Source organism: Ambystoma mexicanum, chromosome 8 (assembly GCF_040938575.1).
Source record: "Ambystoma mexicanum isolate Mex_15411 chromosome 8, UKY_AmexF1_1, whole genome shotgun sequence".
In the NCBI taxonomy this organism is placed as follows: Eukaryota; Metazoa; Chordata; class Amphibia; order Caudata; family Ambystomatidae; genus Ambystoma; species Ambystoma mexicanum.
In genome coordinates this window covers 328,070,497-328,089,204 of record NC_090929.1, presented here as the reverse complement: position 1 = coordinate 328,089,204, position 18,708 = coordinate 328,070,497, and the positions used below count along the sequence as shown (strand labels likewise).

General features: G+C 52.1%; 1 protein-coding gene across 1 annotated transcript in view; it reads left to right on the top strand.

Annotated features, from left to right (window-relative positions):
* MAMDC4 (MAM domain containing 4) overlaps window positions 1-18,708 on the top strand; it is a 498,376-nt gene that overhangs the window by 337,795 nt on the left and 141,873 nt on the right. The window contains exon 21 of the mRNA XM_069609267.1: window positions 16,215-16,342. Within this exon, the coding sequence (XP_069465368.1) occupies window positions 16,215-16,342 (128 nt within the window). The remainder of the gene's footprint in view (window positions 1-16,214; window positions 16,343-18,708) is intronic.

Sequence of the window (18,708 nt, the reverse complement as noted above, 5' to 3'; positions counted from 1 at the left end):
TAGGTAGTGTTATTAGATAGGTTTCATTTCTTCTGTTGGGATCATGGACCCTAGATTGTTTATCTGTATATAGTTGACTGTTGGGAATTTTTATTTTTATTTTGATTTTACCCATGGAGCAATGGTTTTTGGCTTTAATTTTCCATTGGATTTAATTTTGTGAACTGTGACTTTGGACACCTTTCCTTTGGATTATGATTTGTGGTTTTACATTATTTTACGGACATGCTGCTTTTTGTTTTTAATGCCCATTTTCGTTTGTTTATTTTTGATTCCATTTATATTGCTTTTAATACATATTTTTTCATCATACTTCAATGTGTAGTATCATCTCATTGGTTTCATGCTTGTCATGATATGGGTTTTGACATTCACTGACACCCATTGTGTGTATGTGAGGGACATGTGTTCATTTACATACTTGCCATTGGGGTTGTATCATGTAATTGGCATTTCTAAGTGGGTGGATGCAATACTTGGGTGGGTGTTTGGCATGTGGAGGCTGCCCATAAGGGCCAGGGATCTAGATTGTGATAACGTGTTGGCTGGAGGACATGTGTGGGGGCCTGCTGGCAGGTGCCCCTGACTGCTGGAGGGTGGCGGTGCTGGGAGACAGCAGTGGGGGCCTGGTGGAGGGTGCCCCTGGATGCAGGGGGGTGGGGGTGCAGGGAGACAGGAGTGGGGGCCTGGTGGAGGGTGCCCTACAGTGCTGGGGGGTGGGGGTTCAGGGGGACAGGAGTGGGGGCCTGGTAGAGGGTGCCCTACAGTGCTGGCGGGTGTGGGTGCTGGGAGACACGAGTGGGGGCCTGGTGGAGGGTGCCCCTGGATGCAGGGGGGTGGGGGTGCAGGGGGACATGAGTGGGGGCCTGCTAGAGGGTGCCCCTGGATGCTGGGGGGTGGGGGTGCTGGGAGACTTGCGTTGGTGGGCAGTAGTGCAAGGTGACATGTGGGTTTGCTGGGGGGCATGGCCATGGTGGATGGCCTGCCTGCGGGACATGTGCAGGGTATTCCCCTGTGGTGTGGGCCGCCTGCAGGGGCCATGGAGGGTGTAGAGTGAACAGCTGGGAGGACCCACACGGCCGATTCACGTGTAGGACTCCACGGCACCCCGGAATACACGTAGGCTGCTGGATTCGCGTGTGGAATTTCCCGCGCACCTTGGAATACACGTACCCTGCTGATATTGCGTGTGGAAGTTCACGCGGACCCATAATACACGTACCCTGATGAAATTGCGTGTAAGACTACCCGCGCACCCCTGGAATGCACGTACCCAGGCAAATCGCACTGCTGTGGGGTGTGGTAGGGTGGGAGACATGAGTGGGGGCCTGGTGGAGGGTGCCCCACAGTGCTGCGGGTGGGGGTGCAGGGAGACAGGAGTGGGGGCCTGGTGGAGGGTGCCCTACAGTGCTGGGGGGTGGGGGTGCAGGTGGACATGTGTTGGACATGAGTGGGGGCCTGGTGGAGGGTGCCCCACAGTGCTGGGGAGTGGGGGTGCAGGGGGACATGAGTTGGACATGAGTGGGGGCCTGGTGGAGGGTGCCCCACAGTGCTGGGGGGTGGGGGTGCAGGGAGACATGAGTTGGACATGAGTGGGGGCCTGGTGGAGGGTGCCCCTGGATGCAGGGGGGTGGGGGTGCAGGGGGACATGAGTGGGGGCCTGGTGGAGGGTGCCCCTGGATGCTGGGGGGTGGGGGTGCTGGGAGACTTGCGTTGGTGGGCAGTAGTGCAAGGTGACATGTGGGTTTGCTGGGGGGCATGGCCATGGTGGATGGCCTGCCTGCGGGACATGTGCAGGGTAGTCCCCTGTGGTGTGGGCCGCCTGCAGGGGCCATGGAGGGTGTAGAGTGAACAGCTGGGAGGACCCACACGGCCGATTCACGTGTAGGACTCCACGGCACCCCCGGAATACACGTAGGCTGCTGGATTCGCGTGTGGAATTTCCCGCGCATCTTGGAATGCACGTACCCTGCTGATATCGCATGTGGAAGTTCACGCGGACCCATAATACACGTACCCTGATGAAATTGCGTGTAAGACTACCCGCGCACCCCTGGAATGCACGTACCCAGGCACATCGCACTGCTGGGGGGTGAGGTAGGGTGGGAGACATGAGTGGGGGCCTGGTGGAGGGTGCCCCACAGTGCTGGGGGTGGGGGTGCAGGGAGACAGGAGTGGGGGCCTGGTGGAGGGTGCCCTACAGTGCTGGGTGGTGGGGGTGCAGGTGGACATGAGTTGGACATGAGTGGGGGCCTGGTGGAGGGTGCCCCACAGTGCTGAGGAATGGTGGTGCAGGGGGACATGAGTTGGACATGAGTGGAGGCCCGGTGGAGGGTGCCCCACAGTGCTGGGGGTGGGGGTGCAGGGGGACATGAGTTGGACATGAGTGGGGGCCTGGTGGAGGGTGCCCCACAGTGCTGGGGGGTGGGGGTGCCGGGGGACATGAGTTGGACATGAGTGGGGGCCTGGTGGAGGGTGCCCCACAGTGCTGGGGGGTGGGGGCGCAGGGGGACATGAGTTGTCCATGAGGGGGCCTGGTAGAGGGTGCCCCTGGATGCAGGGGGGTGGGGGTGCAGGGGGACATGAGTTGGACATGAGTGGGGGCCTAGTGGAGGGTGCCCCACAGTGCTGGGGGGTGGGGGTGCAGGGGGACAGGAGTGGGGGCCTGGTGGAGGGTGCCCTACAGTGCTGGGGGTGGGGTGCAGGGGGACAGGAGTGGGGGCCTGGTGGAGGGTGCCCTGCACTGCTGGGGGGTGGGGGCACAGGGAGACAGGAGTGGGGGCCTGGTGGAGGGTGCCCTACAGTGCTGGGGGGTGGAGGGGTGGGGGCGCAGGGGGACAGGAGTGGGGGCCTGGTGGAGGGTGGCCTGCACTGCTGGGGGGTGGGGGTGCAGGGAGACAGGAGTGGGGGCATGGTGGAGGGTGCCCCTGGATGCAGGGGGGTGGGGGTGCAGGGGGACAGGAGTGGGGGCCTGGTGGAGGATGGCCTACAGTGCTGGGGGGTGTGGGTGCTAGGAGACAGGAGTGGGGGCCTGGTGGAAGGTGCCCCTGGATGCAGGGGGTGGGGGTGTAGGGGGAGAGGAGTGGGGGCCTGGTGGAGGGTGCCCCTGGATGCAGGGGGGTGGAGGTGCAGGGAGACTTGCGTTGGTGGGCAGTGGTGCAAGGTGACATGTGGGTTGGCTGGGGGGCATGGCCATGGTGGATGGCCTGCCTGCGGGACATGTGCAGGGTAGTCCCCTGTGGTGTGGGTCGCCTGCAGGGGCCGTGGAGGGTGTAGAGTGAACAGCTGGGAGGACCCACACGGCCGATTCACGTGTAGGACTCCACGGCACCCCCGGAATACACGTAGGCTGCTGGATTCGTGTGTGGAATTTCCCACGCACCTTGGAATACACGCACCCTGCTGAAATCGCATGTGAAACTTCACGCAACCAGAAATACATGCACCACAGACTATCGCGTGTGGAACTTCCCGCGCACCTTGGAATACACGTACCCTGCTGAAATCGTGTGTGAAACTTCACGCGCAACTAGAAATACACGCACCATGGACAATCGCATGTGGAATTTCCCGCGCACCTTGGAATACACGTATCCTGCTGAAATCGCGTGTGGAATTTCCCGCGCAACTGGAAATACACGCACCACGGACAATCGCGTGTGGAATTTCCCGCGCACCTTGGAATACACGTACCCTGCTGAAATCGCGTGTGGAACTTCCCGCGCACCCCAAAATACACGTGCACAGGGCAATTGCGTGTGGAACTTCCCGCACACCCCGAAATACATGTACCCAGGGCAATCGCGTGTGGAACTTCCCGCGCACCCCGAAATACACGTACCCAGGGCAATCACGTGTGGAACTTCCCAAGCAACCCCGGAATACACGTACCCAGGGCAATCCGTGTGGAACTTCCCGCGAACCCAGTAATACACGTACCCTGCTGATATCGCGTGTGGAAGTTCACGCGGACCCATAATACACGTACCCTGATGAATTCGCGTGTCAGACTACACGCGCACCCCTGAAATACATGTACCCAGGCGAATCGCACTTCTGGGGGGTGGGGGGTTGGTAGACATGAGTGGGGGCCTGGTGGAGGGTGCCCCTGGATGCAGGGGGTGGGGGTGCAGGGAGACTTGCGTTGGTGGGCAGTGGTGCAAGGTGACATGTGGGTTGGCTGGGGGGCATGACCATGGTGGATGGCCTGCCTGCGGGACATGTGCAGGGTAGTCCCCTGTGGTGTGGGTCGCCTGCAGGGGCCGTGGAGGGTGTAGAGTGAACAGCTGGGAGGACCCACACAGCCGATTCACGTGTAGGACTCCATGGCACCCCCGGAATACACGTAGGCTGCTGGATTTGTGTGTGGAATTTCCCGCGCACCTTGGAATACACACACCCTGCTGAAATCGCATGTGAAAAACTTCACACAACCAGAAATACATGCACCACGGACAATCGCGTGTGGAACTTCCCGCGCACCTTGGAATACACGTACCCTGCTGAAATCGTGTGTGAAACTTCACGCGCAACTAGAAATACACGCACCACGGACAATCGCGTGTGGAATTTCCCGCGCACCTTGGAATACACGTACCCTGCTGAAATCGCGTGTGGAACTTCCCGCGCACCCCGAAATACACGTACACAGGGCAATCGCGTGTGGAACTTCCCGCACACCCCGAAATACACGTACCCAGGGCAATCGCTTGTGGAACTTCCCGCGCACCCCGAAATACACGTACCCAGGGCAATCGCGTGTGGAACTTCCCAAGCAACCCCGGAATACACGTACCCAGGGCAATCACATGTGGAACTTCCCGCGAACCCCGTAATACACGTACCCTGCTGATATCGCGTGTGGAAGTTCACGCGGACCCATAATACACGTACCCTGATGAATTTGCATGTCAGACTACACGCGCACCCCTGAAATACACGTACCCAGGCGAATCGCACTGCTGGGGGGGAGGAGGGGGTGGTAGACAGGAGTGGGGGCCTGGTGGAGGGTGCCCCTGGATGCTGGGGGTGTGGGGGTGCAGGGGACATGAGTTGGACATGTGTGGGGGCCTGGTGGAGGGTGGCCCTGGATGCAGTGGGGTGAGGGTGCAGGGGGACATGAGTTAGACATGAGTGGGGCCTGGTGGAGGGTGCCCTGCACTGCGGGGGGTGGGGGTGCTGGGAGACATGAGTGGGGGCCTGGTGGAGGGTGCACCACAGTGCTGGGGGGTGGGGATACAGCGGGACATGAGTTGGACATGTGTGGGGGCCTGCTGGCAGGTGCCCCACAGTGCTGGGGGGTGAGGGTGCTGGGAGACATGCGCTGTTGATCTGTGGTGCAAGGTGACATGTGGGTTGGCTGGGGGGCATGCCCATGGTGGATGGGCTGCCTGCGGGACATGAGCAGGGGTGCAGGGCAGTCCCCTGTGGTGTGGGCTGCCTACAGGGGCCGTGGAGGGTGTAGAGGGAACACCTGGGAGGACCCACACGGCCAATTCACGTGTAGTACTCCCCGCGCAACCCCTGAAATACACGTGCCCTGATGGAATCGCGTGTGATACTTCCCGCGCACCCCGGAAATACACGTACCCTGCTGAATTTGCGTGTGATACTTCCCGCGCATCCCTGGAATACACGTGCCCTGATGGATTTGCGTGTATTACTTCACGCGCACCCCTGATGTACATGTACCCAGGACATTCGCGTGTGAAACTTCCCGCGAACCACTGAAATACACGTTCCCCGCTTGGCGTTTGCTGTTTGGCAGCCCTGTGAACTGGTCCAGGGTTAGCGCAGACATTTGCGATGAATTGGGAATTTTGATGGCTTTTCCTTGCGCGAGGGCGTTCTTGGGGGCGTAACTGGCACTGCTGCAGGGTCGCTGCGCCACGCTGCGCCACGGCTGGTTTTGGAGGCTAAAATCCATGAATACGCTGTGCAATGAAATTGATTTTTTCGCACGCGGCTGGCGCAGTGTATCGCATGGGGACACTGTGCGCCAGCCGCATGCGCCACTTTTGTGCGAAATTCTATGAATTACCCTAAAAGTCTCCATAGAAGCTGGTTATATGTAGTGAATAGAATGCAGGCGAATCTGCCACTGTATAGAAGCTGGACATCGGTATCATGAATTTTAGTAAACCAGGACCTATGAAGAAGAAAGTGAAATTGTGTAGCAGTAAGAATAAGCTGAATAGTGAAGCTGCACAGCGAGGTTGTCTGGCCTGGAGTAAAGACTGAAGCAGCCAAGGTCAGCTATCTATTCTAGAAAGGAGTGAACATGCAAAGAATGAATCATCTCTAGTTAAGGTGCAAAGAAAGAACACCAAGAATGCCAAGTTTTATTTATTTAAGACATTCAAACCCTGCACAATGGACCAGATCATGGTTTCCTGTCACGTGAGCCAAGGATGAAAATAGAGTTGAACTTGGAGTCCTAGAACAATGATAGTGAGTGCCCGAACACTCCCATGTATTCTCAGAGAAAATGATACTTTGCAAGGCCAAGTTCAAAGACAATCTCCATGGCAGAAGGCTTGGGTGATGAGAAATGCTGGGCTAATTGGTTGGGGAGGTAGAGTCAGGCCCCATCTCCTTACACTTGGGTCTGAGCTTACATGCTGCTAAGTGAACCGAATGTTCCACACATGGCACAAGCGTGACAACCAATTGTAGTGGTCCATATAACGAAGGACCTTATAGTTTGAGAAACCAATCAGAAACCGTGTACTTGATGTTTTTGAAGATGACATGTTTTAGAGGTAGGCACATATTGTCCACCTGACAGTGGGCAGCCAATCACAATCATAGTTCCTATATAATGTGCACTTAGATGTTCCCCTTAAGCTTATCCCATCCCTAGTAGGTTTTTCATTATTTGCCACGTAGTATGACATCACCTCTGACATATTTTTGAGTATATAATCATGTTTTTATGAAGTGATTGTTGAGAGAAATCGAGCATCCGTCCTTTGATGTTCGTTGTAGCTGAGTACTTTGCCATCTTCCTGAGTTGGTTTGGTTGTTTGGACTCAGAGTTATTCTCCGAACCCATCCATTGAATCCACATTCCTAAAGGGCCCTAAGATCAACATGGGACATTTCTATAGTGCACATCACACACCGAACTGTCTCGGTATTAGTTGTTCTTGGTATTCAACTCAAAGGTTCTTTTTATAATGCCATGGGGAGGATGAAAGTCTGAGCCAGTCATTCCAGGATTCCAACTCTGTGGCCTGCATATTAACTACAGTTGGCCCCACCGAGCACTTTTATGGAGAACTGGCCATATCATGAATAATTAATTGTTAGCTCCTCTTTCTAAGGCTGGCCAGTACTGTTGGGCCAGAAATATCACATGCAGTCCAGATCACATCTGTGGTGACATTCCTTGTTACCCTATTGCACCCATTCTTATTGACTCGGAGTTCCAATTGAATATGCCCTGCTTTCAGCTTCACACATTCCAATAATAGCAATAACTCTATGTGTGTCGGGATAGAGGCTCCAAGTAGTGCAGAACATGGCTGCTCAGATTCTGACACACTGTTCTTCTTTCTCTTTCCTTAATGCCCACTGCTATTCCAGCCTACTGGTCCCCCAGATTGCAAGGCATATTTCTTCTCGTTCGCGTAATCCAGTCAATTTAATTTCTATTCCACTTCCTGTGCCTCCGTCTTCCCCTGTGTCTATTGTGCTTCCCAATACACAATCTGACTGCAATATAACGCAAAAAATGCTAGACAGTTTTCTTAAACCTAACCTACATTTTCTCTGTATTACTGAAACTTGGATCCTCCTTCAGATACTGTTACCTCTACATCTCTCACAAGCTCTGCACATTTCTACCACTCCCCGTACCTCTGGCAGAGGCAGTGGTTCTGGTATTCTATTCTATTCTTCTTACACCATTGCTCTTCTTTCTACTTTTCTTCCATCTTTCTCATCGATTGAATATAACTACATCTCCTCTTAACCGCAACCCCTCACTTTCCTAATTAGCTATCACCCACCTGGTCCCCTTTCTGTCTTATGTGATGACCATGACTCCCTTCTTTCCTCTCTTCTTCCTTCCTCCTTTCATTTCTTTCCTCTTGAAGACTTCAATGTTCATCTCTTGTCTACCCATTCAACCTAAAGATTTCTTCCACTAACTGACTTTTTCAATCTTACCCAGCTTCACTCCTTTCCCTCTCATACATCAAGATTCAACCTCAGCCTAATCTTTTTCCCAATTGCCCCTTCCGCCCCGTCTCTGCTTCTTCTTTTCCACATCTGACCATCTTCTTTCATTTACCATTTACTGTCCCAACCCTTCTGACCCTCTCACCACACCCTCTTTCTTTAACCTTCGTAAATGTTCCTCTTACAAAACTTCAAACTGTATCTCTTCCCTTCTGTGCTCTACTGTCACTTACTGACTTCTCTCTTCTTCCAACAAATTATGTACTATCCTCTCTAAGTCTTGTCCTGCAACAACCATTGATTCCCTTTACCGTGTTCGGCCTTTTCTTCCTTCGTGTAAACTCCACCCGGCTCTGGCGTACCCCTCCCCTTCTCTTTTTGTGTCCCTCTTTGCATCGAGCCAAACGGAATTTGAAGAAAACGACATCTTCTACTAATCTTACTCTACTCTCTTCTCTGCATTCTTTCTATGATTATTACCTCTTACTTGCAAGAAAGGACTACGTTTCCAATCTCATGCTAGCATACTACCTAGTTCCTTCTATTTATTTTCTATCTCCTTTCTTCACAAAGTCACAATACTTTGCTCTTCTCGGTCTGTAAACACTTCTTCCCCTCCCCCTTTTACTCCACTTTCTCGCTATCCACCTTCTCACATCTCTCCAACCCTAACACTGCTTGTTATCTCACTTGAGACCACACTACTGCTTTCCCCTTAACCCCCCTTCCTTTCACTCTCAACCCTTAAAGCTATCCTCTGCTACTGCCTTTTCTCACTTCTCTCATCGGCTCTTCCCTCCCCTCAGCTATCTTTCCATGTGCCTTTAAGGAGGCTGTTATCATACCTATTCTTAAGAAACCCTTACTTGATTCTTCATCATCTAACTTTCACCCTATCTCTCTTCTCTCTCAAAAATACTTCAACGAGTCCTCTACTCTCATATCTCTTCCTATCCAAAAAGTAATTCTGTACTCCCCAAGTCGCAATCAGGTTGTGCCCACTCCACTCTGCAGAAACTACTCTTCTAAGTGTTCCTGACTCACAAATTCATTAACCTCGTGTCATACTTGAACTTTTATGCCATAAAATGACTTATATCTACTCCTGTGTTCTTACGCCTTGACTACTGTTCCTCTCTTAGCTTGTCTTCTGAAGTGAAGCGCTTAGAGTCTGAACCACCCAACCACCAGGGATCTATTTAAACAGATTTTAGAAGACCAACTGTTTCCATTTGACTTTTCCTTGATTGTATTATTCTCTGTTCCTTTGATTTAACGTATATAAATGCTGCCATTTTTATGATTTTATGTGATGATGAGCCATTTATTGTGATGTTTTCTGGAACAGAAATACCTAACTTCAATTACTCAAACCATTTGTCACCTGGTCTAGAAGGATCTATGTGATCACTGCGTGGCCGAAAATACCACAAAGGAAAATTCTGAATGCTAAAAAGCAGGCGCGCAGTGATTACATCTTTGTTTTACTGCCACAATTCCTGCCTTTGCGAACCCCTTATCACTGCAAGGGGACCACGGAACACCCCCTCAACCTCCACTCCCCCTGTACGGTATAATGGCATTTCAACATTTTTGTTTACTGCCAAATGTGCAGTAAACGTATAGTCACGGTGTTTTTCTGAAATTTTGGAAAAATGCTGTCTAGAATGAGTTTAGAAGTCTTTTAAGGCGTAGATCCCTGTTTACTTGCGGTACCCCAGAACATAGTGTCTTTCCTGAGTTCCTGTTGTGTACGTGGTACACGTAACGCGCATGTGCGGCCCGCGAGCCGGCGCATGCGCGCCAGTTAATAAAGGCGGCGCCCGGCAGCAGTTCGCGCCGGAGCGCCGCAACAGGCGGACGTCTCCAGTGTCCGTTCTTGCGCGATCCATCAGCGTGCAGGGCCCAGATCTAGGAGGGGCCCGCACTCCACCACAGTGGGCTCTCCGATCACAACACTGGCGACGAGGAGGTACGGTCCACTTCCGTGCCTGACGACCACGGAGTGACGGAAGTCTGCCGTGTCACGGACCCACGGAGCACCGGCGGACATTTTTCTTTCACCCGCTCCCCGTCACACGTGGCGACAGTGGTTGCGGCCCAACAGGGTGCTCGTGCGCCACTCGCCAACGGCGTCGGAAGACACCAAAGAATAATTTTTGGAACGCCCACAGTCCTGCAGGCGCAAGACTGTGGCAACCGAGAAGAAAGAAGGGGATTTCGCACCCAACCCTACCACGAGGCCGAGATAAGCCATCCTCTCCCGAGACAGCCAACTGTGAGTATGTGGCACTGATATGGGTGAAGGTGCTGACGATGAGGGTGCCGCAGCCCCAATCCCCCGCAGAGCTCGCAGCTCCCTAGCCCCCATGCCAGAATTCGATGCCACTGGCCCCCCTTCCAAGCTAGGCCCGAAGTGGCTATTGTGGGTCAAAAGACTGGACATGTTCTTTAGGGCATCTGGGGTAGACGATGATGACGAAAAGATTGCAACCATGATCTATTCGGCAGGCGCAGAAGTCCACAAGATCTACGACTCCCTCGTCATCCCCGTGGTCACATACGACGCAGTCAAGCAGGCACTCAAAGACCACTTCCTACCCATGGCCAATGTAGACTTTGACAGGTTTGTCATGGGCGCTGAGAGACAATTGGACGATGAGCCCCTAGACAAATTCTGCGCCCGCCTGAGACACCTGGCGACCTCCTGCAGATGGGCCAACGAGGAGGAAATGGTCCGCAACCAACTACTGCAGGGGTGCAGCTCCGGAAAACTTCGGAGGCAAGTACTGAGGGAGCCCGGCCTGACCCTCCAGCAGATTCTAGACCTGGGCAGAGCACATGAGCTAGCAGAGGCCAGAGGCGCGAAAATGGACGCTGCCTCGCGACCAGGACACAACGAAGACGCATTCGCAGTAGGACGGTCAGCTGCGGGTAGGTCGAGATGGGCGCCGAAAAGGCCTGACGCCACGTCCACACCAAGCAACGCCCCATCATGCTCGAACTGTGGGTATGACCTCCCCCACAGCGGTGACTGCCCGGCGAAGTCGAGGACATGCGCCCGGTGCGGAACACCGGGTCACTTTGCCAGAATGTGCCGTGCGGCTTCCCCTTTTGCAGCTGCGAGAGGACCAGAGAGAGTGGGGCGAGGTGGTACTCGCAGAGTGAGAGGCATCTCCTCGATTGATCAGGGCCTGCAGGACCTAGACCTCGCGGAAGAAGAAGAGGAGGAGGAAGAAGTTTTCTTCATCTCCAGCATCGCGAAAGGTCCCAGCACGAGGCGCCAACCCACGTGCACCGTCAACATCAATGACATTCCCACCCCCATCCTTATTGACACCGGAGCTTCAGTCTGCGTGCTAGCCACCGAACATTATGTAGCCCTACCAGGCCCACCAGAACTGTCAACATCCACAGCAAGGATATATGCATTCGGTGGAGACACTCCCTTACCCATCCAGGGTGCGTTTGTCGCCCCAGTCTCTCATGGGCAAAACTCCATCAAAGCAAGATTCTTCGTCACCGACGCCAGCCCACATTCCTTGCTGAGCTGTGCAGCGTCGGAAGCGCTCGACATTGTCCATTTCACATTTGGGGTATACCACGCCGATCTGAAAAGCATGCTACACAAGTTCGGGAGTCTCTTCAAGGGCATCGGCAAACTGAACGCAGACCCTATCCGCCTGCACATCGACAAGTCTGTAAGGCCGACAGCCCTCAAACACCGCCGAATTCCATTTCACCTGAGGGCCCAAATGGAGGAGGAGCTGCAACAGCTGATTGACCGAGACATCATCGAACGGGTAGAAGGCCCCACCCCTTGGGTTTCGCCCATCGTAGTAGCCCCAAAGCCGAAACAACCAGGGGCTGTGCGTATCTGCGTGGACATGAGGCTCCCAAATGCCGCCATCAAAAGGGAGCGCCACCTCACACCCACCCTGGATGATATCGTCGGTGAACTCCAAGGCGCCAAAGTCTTCTCCAAACTGGACCTCAGATCCAGCTACCATCAACTGGAACTACACCCCGAGTCGAGGTACATTACGACGTTCACGACGCACGAGGGGTTGTACCAGTACAAGAGACTTAACTTTGGAATCTCCTCCGCGGCTGAGGTCTTCCAGAACGCCATAAGAGGTGCGTTGTCCGGTCTGAAGGGTGTCATTAACATGTCCGACGACATTTTAGTCTTCGCCAAGTCGGAGAGCGAACACCTTAAAAGGCTAGAGCGCACGTTTGAGAGGCTCCAGGCGGTAGGCCTAACCCTGCACCAAGAAAAGTGCGAGTTCCTTAAAGACCGGCTGGAATTCTTCGGGTTCACTTTTCATGCGGGCGGCATTTCCCCAGACCCCGGAAAAGTAAAAGACATAAGAGATGCACCTCCACCCACATCTCCAGCAGAAGTTCGGAGCTTCTTGGGGATGGTCAATTACTGCGGCCGATTCATCAAAGACCTGGCCTCCCTATCAGAACCACTGAGGGCACTTACCAGAAATGACGTGCCGTGGCAACGAACAGCGTCTGAACAAAGATCCTTCAATACCATCAAAGAGGCCCTGTCAGAGCAGGAGACAATGGTCTATTTGCACCCCAGCCGGGAATCAGAGATCATAGTTGACGCCAGCCCTGTAGAACTAGGGGCAGTCCTCATGCAGGCCGACGAACTGGGGGCCATGAGACCCATAGCGTACGCCAGCAAGGCCCTCACCGACACGGAAAGGCGCTATTCACAAATTGAGAGAGAGGCCCTTGCCATCCTATGGGGGTGCAAACACTTCAGGATATACATCCTCGGCAAACCTGTTGTCGTGGTCACAGACCATAAACCCCTGATTCCCATCCTGTCTGGCACATCTTCCAAGCCACCTCCCCGTATCGAAAGATGGATGCTGTCACTCATCGAATACGGCGTCAGGTTGGTGTACCGCCCAGGCACCCACAACCCCGCGGACTACCTGTCCCGCCACCCAGGCACGAGAAACGCCCAGAATCCTGTGGAGTTGTCTGACGCTGGGGACGCAGTGCATCTCGTCGTTGAATCAGCCCTGCCAGTGGCCCTGTCGAGGGAGGACATTGCGGATGACTCGAACTCTGACGAGGCATTCCTGCGAGTGAAAAGAGCGGTAGCCACGGGGGAATGGCGGGACGTCCTCCTGAACAACGCCAGAAGAAACCCAGAGGTGCAGAGAGACCTACAACTACTGTGTAAGGCTCGACACGAGCTCTCGGTGTCCACGGACGGCCTGCTACTGCGTGGAGACCAGATCGTGATCCCCAGGTCCCTGGTCACGAGAGTCCTCCAGCTAGCCCACACAGGGCATCAAGGCATGGCTAAGATGAAGGCGCGCCTAAGGCTGAAGGTTGAAGGTCTGGTTCCCCGACCTGGAACACAGGGTGACCGAATTTGTGAGGACCTGCATCCCCTGCCAAGCCGCGAGTCCGGCGGAAAAGAGCCCGCCCATTCGAGCCATGTTCACGCAGACTTCGGCTCGACCGGTAGAGGCCTATACTTCTTAGTAGTAACAGACCAGTGGTCGAGGTACCCGGAGGTGGAACTCGTGGAATCCACCGCCAGCGATCACACCATCCTGGCCATGGACAAAATTTTCACCACCCACGGCTTCCCACTTGAGATCTGCTCAGACAATGGAGCCCCGTTCCAAGGACAGCGTTTTGCCAGATACTGCGCAGAACGAGGCATCAAGCACCGAAAGGTGACCCCGCTGTGGCCGAGGGCCAATGGAGAGGTTGAGCGTTTCATGCGGACGCTTAACAAAAATTTTCGCATCTCTGTCAATGGTGGGGAAGACCTGCGCCACAACCTAATCGACTTTCTCCGTGAGTACCGGTCCACCCCACATCAGTCCACAGGAATCGCGCCCGCGAGGCACTGTTCAAGCGAATACCCAGAGGGTTGATACCGGAAGCGGGAGAACGATGCCCAGGGATGATCGATGACGCACAGGTGGCAGCAGACAGGGCCGCGAGAAACGAGAGTGAGACAACGAGGCGGAGGCTGCCGGAGAAAGAGATAGCAGTAGGAGACACCGTCCTTGTCCGAAACAGGAAGCCGGAAGGGAAACTCTCAATGACTTATGAAACACAACCGATGGGAGTGACTCACGGCAAAGGATCCATGATCACGGCGGCGAACGCGCGTGGGACGGTGACCAGAAATGTGTCCTTCTTCAAACGCATAGGACCAATAGCCTCAGAAGAAGAACCGGATCCCGGCCAAAGGCTGGCGGCAAAAGCGCCGCCGGAAAACGTTGAACCACCCGGAGATCCTGGGAGGCCAGAGAACCTCAAAAGGAGCCCGCCCAGGTACCCCCGCAGGGAAGGGCGCCGCCCCCCACAAAGGTTCCAAGACTTCATTATGGACTCAGCAGCCTGAGCAATCAAGTCTGTTAAGTATAAAATGTTTTGAGCCATGTTGGCTCCCCATGTTTAATGTTTTGTTGTTTGAGGGGAAAAAGGAGGGATGTTGTGTACGTGGTACACGTAACGCGCATGCGCGGCCCGCGAGCCGGCGCATGCGCGCCAGTTAATAAAGGCGGCGCCCGGCAGCAGTTCGCGCCGGAGCGCCGGAACAGGCGGACGTCTCCAGTGTCCGTTCTTGCGCGATCCATCAGCGCGCAGGGCCCAGATCTAGGAGGGGCCCGCACTCCACCACAGTGGGCCCTCCGATCACAACAGTTCCCAACAGTAAGAGCATATGCCAGTGCCTCCATGAGGGTCGTGCATGCAAAACCTGATCACTAATTTGGAGCAATGGGGGGATTGGGAACACTTGTCAATTTGATTGTCCATAAGAGGCCAACTGAGATGCTTGGAGTGAAAGGGAAAAGATAAGGGTGTGGAACTTGAACCCAGGTCTGGGGAAAGTCAGGAGCTTGGAACTTGAACCTGAATTTGGTAACCATACACATTAACTATACATCCGGTGCACCAAGCCTCCGATTCCAGTGACTGAAAATCACTCTGAAAACAATACTGGATACAGATTTTAAAGCAAAAACCTGTCTTCACAGAGGTGAGAAAAAAGGTTAAACCGCAAAATATAGAAACTTGACACTAACAAGCTATGAGGTACACTGCAGTGTATGGCAGTACAAACTACCAGTCCCATGGGGACAATCTTGGCTTCTGCCCAGCAAATACTTAGGCCGATAATGCCATAATGTAACCTGGTCTCATACTTTCAAAGTAAAAGATGTGTATTTCATGTCCTGGCAGATGTCCCATTCACAGGGAAGAAAATTATTCATGCATCATTTGACCTAGTATACTGCAATATTAGCACGATTGGAATTTCCACTGACCAATCAGGAAGCAGGAACAGAGGCTGAATCTGGCAATAAACACCCACATTCCCTGCTCTGCTCCAAGCCCTTGCTACAATTTTCTCGCCATTCATTGGCCTCCCTCTAGTCTATGAAATTTACAGATCCTCTTTTACAGTGAGTAGGGGCCCATTATACCAGCAGTGGGTTAGTGTTGCCACAAGCCTACTCTCCATACTGTGCCCCAACTTTTCCTGTGCTCCGTGCCAGTCTGAGTTCTCAATTTGGTGAATATGCTGCAGATGCCCTCCTACCCCGCTCAGCCTTTCTCCGAGCCTCTGTTTTAAAAAAAGTTACTGTCTGACTCTCGCCACGCACCCACCTCCTGGTAGGTTCTAATGGTATTATTGGTTGCCGTCAGACCAGGAAGGTGACAGCCCTCAGCTTACCTTGAAGACCCTTGCTTTGCTCAGCCTATAAACGTGGGCAAGTGGCCCGTTACTGGCCAGCTCAATCCGTCGCAACAACCAGTTGCGCCTCAATATAGATATCCCATTCATCCCATGGCTGAAAGAAAATGTGTCATGTCATCAATTGTGTATGCTAATTAGCTGCTTAAATGTGTATATAGTATTTGCTGGTGATTGGGTCGGAGTGATGTACACAAATACACAAACCATGTAGAAAGAGCTGCCTCAGACTAGGACTCATTGAATCATCACCTGAGCCCCTTTTGTTTTGTCACAGGCACACTGAACCTGATGATCAGATATGATGGCCAAGCAGAGAGTCTCCTCTGGACCAGGACAGGGACCCACGGGAATGCCTGGCACCTCGGATACCAAACCCTCAACCCCAAAGAAGCCAAGTACCAGGTAATGCTCAAATAATACCTAGACGGCATTCATTGTTTGGTTCATCGAGCAAACACACATGCAGTAGAACGACTGCATCAAGCAGTACATAGAACTTTCCAGAATATCAGTAACACAATCCAGGAAGTGTTGAGAAGGTTGTATGTCGAAAACATACCATGTGCTACACCATTCTGAAATCAGTGGTAGAATGCACAGTTGAGAAAGATTGATATCTACTGACATGCTCACTAACAAGAAGTGTTAAAGAAGAAAAAAACTCTTTATTTCTAAATAAACCCAACAAATGTATACACCAATTTCTTGCTGTCTTCCGAGACCTTGGATATTTTCCCACAGTTACAAGTATTATTCTATAAAGTGCAAGAACCTTTCCATTTTAATAGCAACTATGTTTAGAATATACTGGTCAACATGTGTTTCACACTTAATTGTTCTCTATATTGTGACTCACATCCTTTGTTTTAATACATTCCTAACAATATTTCTCAAATTTTAAAAGGAAGAAAATAATATTGTACTGTAGGCACAAAAACCCGAATCATATGAAATAATCCAATGAGCAAGAAAAACAAAAGTTTATTACATGTATCCTCGGTCACGAAACGTTCAACATGACATCATTAAATGACGGTTTATATAGTGAGAAGTGGAGTTGATTTTCAAAATGATTTACAAGATACAAGTACATTAACATTTGCTGATTGGCTGTGCTGTAGGTGAATCTATATAATACCTATCCTTCTTGGCCATCCTATCCCTTGTGACCATGCTAGTGACTTCCTCCTGACGATGAGCTAATGATGGGGTCATCTAGTTTCTCACAGTTTTGATTGGAGAGCAGACAGGTTAAAGAGTTGCAGCATATAACTTGACTATTCTTTGGTTGTCTCATCTCAAACGTCCATGGGTGGGTTGCTTACACCACAATCAGCCAATCCCTGTGTGGGGTGTGGACAGTGTGGTAACAAAAAGAATACTTCACATCCTTTTTCATGGAACCCAAGTGCTAGTGACTTCCTCCTGACGATGAGCTAATGATGGGGTCATCTAGTTTCTCAGTTTTGATTGGAGAGCAGACAGGTTGAAGAGTTGCAGCATATAACTCGACTATTCTTTAGTTGTCTCATCTCAAACGTCCATGGGTGGGTTGCTTACACCACAAACAACCAATCCCTGTGTGAGGTGTGGACAGTGTGGTAACAAAAAAGAATACTTCACATCCTTTTTTCATGGAACCCAAAGGTTGGCACCAACTTACTGTTCTCATCCTTGTGACTGTTCTACTGACAGTCAATATTGTGACTTCTCGTTGGAAACATGTTTCCCGTCTTCAACCCTTCTGCTTCCTTTCCCATGACGTGTGTGCATGACCTCATGGGGTGTACTTCTGGCCTTTTGCTTTAGGACCATGTGCACATGTAAATTGTGTATTTATGTGTGGGTGGGCTTGAGTGATCCTAATGCTTATGAACAGATATCATTTAATGGATGTCAGATCGTCTTATGTCTTCCTCACTACATTCCCTATAGTACTTAATTAACTCTTTACTTCTGTAATCATTAATACCTATCTCCTCATTTACTGGGTTGGAGTGCTCATGTTCAGTGTTCGTGATCTCACTCCTGGGTGGATGTCTTCCTTCAGGGGGCAGTGTGTGTCTTTCCCTTGATCGACTTTGTCTTGTGCACCCTTCTGCTCATTACCTCATTCTCGCCAGGCTGTGGCCTTCTTCTTGTTAGTTTCTGAAGCGATGGAAAGGCACATTGATTGTGACATGTTTCACCTGTTCCATGCCTGGGAACTTGCTGCACCTCCTACTCCTAGCCAATCCCTGTGCAGTTGTTCCCTCTTCCCTCGTGGGATCTGCTCAAGATTGTAACATCTAATTGAATCACTGCTTCCCATTCAAAGCCTGGGAATGAGCTGCAACTCTCTATCCTGACTAATCGCAGTATGGCTTTACACCCTGTCCGAGGCCACTGAACATGGGTGTGTATCTCTGAGAAAAACTGAACTGGGTGTATTTTATTGTGTTGAATAATCTGTGTTTCTGCGGCCTACTAATACTGGATGGATTACGAAGCAGCCTTTTGCCTCAAGGTGTACTCTATATGTCAAACAACTAACAAATGTCAGATGCACTTATATTATGTTTATGTGATCACTAGCTTTAGTGTTTCTAATAAAAGTTCTCATTACTGTTTGGGGTATGCACTGTGTCTATATCCTGCTTACTCTTATGTGTGTTTTGAAGCCTAATACTCTATTACACATTCGTCTCCGTCATTATTCTACATGAGCTATGGGGGGTGGGGGGGGTGGGTGTGTGTGTGTGTGTGTGTGTGTGTGTGTGTGTGTGCGC